The 5,390-nt window shown below is 40.9% G+C and overlaps 2 protein-coding genes across 3 annotated transcripts; both read left to right on the plus strand.

The window, feature by feature from the left end:
* The first annotated feature begins 433 nt into the window (after window positions 1-433).
* Window positions 434-3,189, plus strand: LOC100574657 (WD repeat-containing protein 13). 2 transcript variants are annotated; one of them, XM_008190378.3, is made up of 8 exons: window positions 434-733; window positions 791-944; window positions 1,268-1,434; window positions 1,500-1,643; window positions 1,708-1,892; window positions 1,956-2,083; window positions 2,160-2,309; window positions 3,058-3,189. In XM_008190378.3, exons 1-8 carry the CDS (start codon window positions 491-493, stop codon window positions 3,123-3,125), a joined length of 1,239 nt encoding a protein of 412 aa, XP_008188600.3. In that variant the 5' UTR covers window positions 434-490; the 3' UTR covers window positions 3,126-3,189. The 2 variants fall into 2 exon arrangements, with proteins under 2 accessions (XP_008188600.3, XP_008188601.2); XM_008190379.3 differs by having other exon boundaries at window positions 435-733; window positions 798-944.
* Window positions 3,190-3,328: 139 nt separating this feature from the next.
* LOC103310902 lies at window positions 3,329-5,324 on the plus strand (the record flags this gene model as incomplete). The annotated part of the gene is made up of 2 exons (XM_008190380.1): window positions 3,329-3,449; window positions 3,613-5,324. Coding segments are annotated over exons 1-2 (1,833 nt in total), but the record flags the coding sequence as incomplete, so codon positions are not given.
* Window positions 5,325-5,390: the final 66 nt, after the last annotated feature.

The raw sequence follows: 5,390 nt of genomic DNA on the forward strand, positions 1-5,390 counted from the left end.
CCGGGGTCCACTCCCCTGGGTTCACCACTGATCAAACCTCTGTAGGTATTGTTCTTTGTTCTACCAGTAGGCTGCAACAAAATAGTTAGGACAGCAATTTTGGCAGCGTTGAATAGTCTCAATGTTGGACTTACTGGCACAACCCCTTAGTTCTATTCCATATGTTCATATTGTAGTAGTTTATATGAAACTCATAATCTATTGCACCATTTCCTATATTGTTATTTGCGTGTATATCTGAGGGGGTCCGAAATTCATTTTGATATATTTAAATAATAATTTTTAATAACCAACTGAATATGGTAATGAAAGTACTTACTTTTATTTTTATAAGTTACAATATAAATCACTATACCAATGTAATATTTGTATCACACTGCAAAATATGCATATAGTTAAGAAAATAAATAATTAAAACTTATATTTTTGTTATGAAGTCCACGGCAAGTTTCCTATCTCTAAGTAGTCTGTTGGTGGATAAGTTTGGGATATGCTGATATATAGTATACATTTCAAATTAATTGAACTATTTAAATTATTACATGGTTTTTACTTTCAACAGATGAGTTTAAATAAAGACAAACAATTAGAAATTAATGTAATACCTCGAAAGTATGATTTTTTATCATCACCTATTCCAACCACCCATGCTCAAGCTTCCAAAGCTATTGTTGGAAATAGTACTATGGAAGAAAATTATGCATTCAATAATGTTCACCACATCTATGATCAGGTACATATCTTTTATTTATTTATGTTTTTATGTTAGTTATTTTCTTGTATGATTTAGCATTCAGATGCAGTAACAATGTTGAAGTTTGCTAATAATGACAAATCAAAATTATGTTGTGCGTCAAACGATGGAACTCTTAGTATTTGTGATGTTTTGACATCACCACCATGTGTAAAAGCTATACTAAGATGTCATACAGGCCCAGTAACAGGTATTACATATAATATTATACTTTTATCATTATGTACTATTTATTATAGGGGAAAATAAGGCATACAGATTGAAAGCAGTTATAAGAGCAATCCACAAGTTTTCTTTGTAAGATAAATAGTAAATAAAAAAGGTTTTAAACAGGGAACATAACATGATGGTATATTAATAATGAATGTAAGAGGAGTGGTTAATAAATTTGAATACACCTTTTTCTAATTATTAAATAAAAAAGGGATTTCCCAACCAAAAAATTATAATAGACCAAGAAATAAATGAGAATTTTTTTCAATATGAATCAGTAATAAAAATAATTTATTTTAGGTTGTGATTGGTCTGCTTCGGATGAACTAATTGCTAGCTGTTCTACTGATGCAACCATTTGCTTTTGGGATGCAATTCGACATTGTTGTCTAAGATGTGTCAGTGATCCTTTTTATTCATCTGTTTTGGTCTGTTTATTTAATCCTATCAATAACAATATTCTCATTGTATGGTATTTATATATTTATTACTAGCTATGTGTCTTGTAGTATAATTTAATTTATAATTGTAGACTGGCAACAAGGCTGGATTTGTGTGCGTACTAAATGTATCAACGGGTATGTACCCAAAAGGTGGAAAGCACAAAATTGGAGGTCAAATTTTATCTCTTGCAGTTAATAGTAGTGGACAAATAATATGGGTTGGAAATGACAAGGTAATAATATTCATATGAAAGTTTGACTAAGTAACTAAAAATAATAATGTTTATGTACATATAGAGTGAAATTGTTTCTCTCAAATTAAATAGCAGTGATAATAGTATTCTTACTAAGTGTCATCGAATTATAACATCTCCAAATCGTGGTGCAATTACTTGTTTGAGCTGGAGATCATGGATTAGCCGAGAAGCAAGGGATCCAATGTTGTTAGCAAATTGTGCAAATAATATATTATGTCTTTACAAGTTTGTTATATAAAATTAATTTAAAACAAATTATCAAAGTATAATATTGTTATTGTATCTTAGGGTTTCTGAAAATGACGGCGGCTCGTTGTATTTAAAAAAGAAGTTTTTGGTTCATCATGCTCGCAGTAATCACTTGCTACGTTCAACATTCTGTCCTATTATGTCATTTAGACAGGGTGCTTGTGTTGGTATGTGTTAAGTTTAGTTATTATATTATCAGAAATGTGTAATTATAAATATAATTTATTGTTTAAAATTTTACAGTTACAAGCAGTGAAGATTCTTGCATTTATTTTGTAGATGTAGAAAGGGAATCTAATTATACCGTCAACAAATTGCAAGGGCATGCTTGTGTGACTTTGGGTGTTACTTTTAACTACGATGAGACTATATTAGCAACAAGTGACGTACAAGGTATAATTATTATTTGGTCTCGACAATGTCAAAAGCAACAACAACCATTATAATTACTATTGTTATATACATTATAATATACTAATTGTTATTTTAAATTCAAAATATTGAAGCTAATTGATTTAACACTATGAAAAAGTTCATGATTAATAATGGCAGTATTTTTGTAAACTATATTTCTTCTTTTCTTCAGTGTTCTTCTGTTTCTTTTCCCTTCTACATTAATTTATATAGCAACTTTAACTATCTCTGAGTCAATGCTACTTGATTGTCAGTAAAAATGCCTCAGGAAAAAATAACTAGTAGAAAAAAAACCAGTGAAAATAATTTCCGCATTTTTAGTTACCAATGTTTTATTTTATATCATATTAGGGGGAAAAAAATATTATTGTTAGTATAAAATAATATACCTATTAGATGTTTTAAAATATATTATGAGTTATGATATAATTATAGTATTAAAAGGCATTTATAATTTTTTTTAACTACCTACCTATGTTTTCATTAGATATTTTATTGTATTTAAAATTAATACTCAATACATGTATGAAGTATGAATATTGAATAAAATCTCAAAATATATAATAGTATATTGCATAAACATATATAATATGTACCTACTTGTAGTTATATATTATAAATAAAAATTAAAGAAGTATGCATAATACGAAAAAAAAAAACATTAATGGTAAAATAAGAATTTTCATTTTATTTGGAACTAAAAAGGAACTCAATTTTTTTTTTTAAGGAACAAGGAACGGAACGAATTTCTCTTTTTTAAAAAAGAATGAGGAACGGAACGAATTCCTTTTATAAAGAACTTGCCAAACACTGTTTATTCACCACAAGCACTTTACTTGCTTTTCTATGGATACACTCTTAAAAATACGTGGGGTGGTGGCACACCTTAAAACGCGGAGTCCCTCGCCCTGGAACCGGGCCATACTCCACCGCCAAAACGTGGTGCAATACACGATAATCATACGGCGCAATACACGAATTAATAACACTTAGCTCTAATGCGGAGGACTACCCGCCAGACAACTGCGGCCACTCACTCCGGCTCTAGCCAGGTGTCGGGACCCTCCACCGGCCAGGACGACACCACGGTGACAGGAAGGACGTCCACAAGTTCTACCAGTACGACCTCCTCCACCGACTACGACGAAACCACAGTGACAGGAAGGACGTCCTCGACCAACACGACCACGACGCCAATCCCAGCCGAGAGACGAGAGACGAGCAACGAACAGACGGAGTCCCCTCACTCGCACGCGACACACCGGGATAAGCCAAATCGCAGGCCCGTCCACCCGTGCCGATGTCCCTATCGACTCCCCGTCTAGGCTGCCAGTTCCTGTACGGACGACCGCCGCGTCCCCGACGGTCAGAGCTGCAGCCCGTAAGCAGCCAACTCTATCCAACGGCGTACTATGTTTCTACTACCCGGCGCCTGGGACGCTGAAATGCCCGTTCAACGACTGCTCCGCTGAGTTTCGTGCTGAAGTCTGGACAGCTGCGAAGCAATCGGTCGCTCGCCATGTTCGCAGCCTCCACACACTAGACCCAGAGGCCATCCACGTTGACTGCACCGGATGCGGCGTGAGGCTGGGCCTGAGACCTGGCTCCCACAAATGCACAGTCCAGATTGCCGATGATGTGGCGAGAGCAGGAAGATTTGCCTGCACAATCAACGGCTGCGAGAAATCATATCCCTCGAAGCAGGGCCTGGCCAACCACACGGCCAACCACCGGCGTCAAGATGCTATCGCTGCAGCATCGGTCCCGATGCCTCGCCCCGCTACTAGGCAGAACCGGCGCGCGAACCCCGAGCCTGCACGTCATCGAGGCGGAGATGCGTGCATCCCGGTAGCGCAGGCACCGGCCGTTCCAAACCCCGCGGCATCGCCGAGGACCGGGGTGCCGTCCAACCGTATTCTGACAACAGACGATGCAATGTCACCATCCGCTAACCCTATCGCAGGTGGGTCATCAGCCGCAAGCAACCCGTCAACTGCTGCCATATGCACTCCACCATCGACGCGCAGGACCATCCTGACCCCTAGACGGTCACCACGCCCCCGGCTACGCCCCGCCACGACCACCTCCTCACACCCAATAGAGGTCGCCGGCAGCCCAGAATTAGAACTGAATGTGAGCCCGAGGAGAACAGCTGCGCCCTCACACTCTTCATCTCCGTCATCCACCGACACCAGTCCTATCCATGACTCCGAACCTGATATGGAGGACGAGGACGCCGTTAACGCGAGCCCCATGAGGGGTGACGACGACCTGCCCACTCATGGTGAAGCACTAATTCTATCACCTGACGATACCACACCGATACACGCATTCCTCCCTCAACTCCGTGCCCTCGCCAGAGCCCCAACCACGGGGGCAACTTGGGACGAGTTTTGCGAGGTCATGGAGGGGGTGACCGCCTTGGCTGCCGCTACAGCCAAACTTCCAGTCAGGACAGAGGGTAGTACCAACAAGAGAGCGGCTGTAGACCCTGCCGACGCCCAGGGCATCCAGACACTCTACCGCAGAAACCGGCGCAGCGCAATACGAGCGATCCTCTCTGGCGCGAACGCCCCGTGTGGTGCAGGGATCCGAGATGCCACAGACCACTTTACCGGAGTCTGGTCCCCCTCCACCTGTGACGCCACGATCTTCCCCCGTACGGATGGACGCACTCCTGTCCCAACTGGGCCCTTCTCCGCGTGCGTTGTTGCAAAACGACTGAAAAAGTTTGAAAACACGGCCCCTGGTGACGACGGCTTCACGTATCATCATTGGAGACGCCTCGATCCGTCATGCAGTTTACTAACTGAAGTCATCAACACCTGTTTAAAACACCGCCGTGTCCCCCCGGCGTGGAAAAAGGCGGTGACGGTTTTAATTTACAAAAAAGGCGACCAGAGCGACCTGAACAACTGGAGGCCAATATCCCTGTGCCGGACCATTTACAAGCTCTATGCTGGATGCATCGCCGGTCGACTTACTGATTGGATTGTGAGCAACAGCGCACTGAGCCCCTGCCAGAAGGGTTTTCTCCCCGCGGACGGTGCATTCGAGCAC

This window comes from Acyrthosiphon pisum, unplaced genomic scaffold (assembly GCF_005508785.2).
Source record: "Acyrthosiphon pisum isolate AL4f unplaced genomic scaffold, pea_aphid_22Mar2018_4r6ur Scaffold_230;HRSCAF=637, whole genome shotgun sequence".
Taxonomy (NCBI): domain Eukaryota; kingdom Metazoa; phylum Arthropoda; class Insecta; order Hemiptera; family Aphididae; genus Acyrthosiphon; species Acyrthosiphon pisum.

Bases quoted from the DNA above. Each gene is read 5' to 3' on its own strand.
- LOC100574657 (XM_008190378.3), top strand. From the start codon at position 491: ATGCTGATATATAGTATACATTTCAAATTAATTGAACTATTTAAATTA. The intron at 734-790 runs GTACATATCTTT...TGTATGATTTAG, and splicing joins TTCACCACATCTATGATCAG to CATTCAGATGCAGTAACAAT. The intron at 1,893-1,955 runs GTTTGTTATATA...ATTGTATCTTAG, and splicing joins AATATATTATGTCTTTACAA to GGTTTCTGAAAATGACGGCG.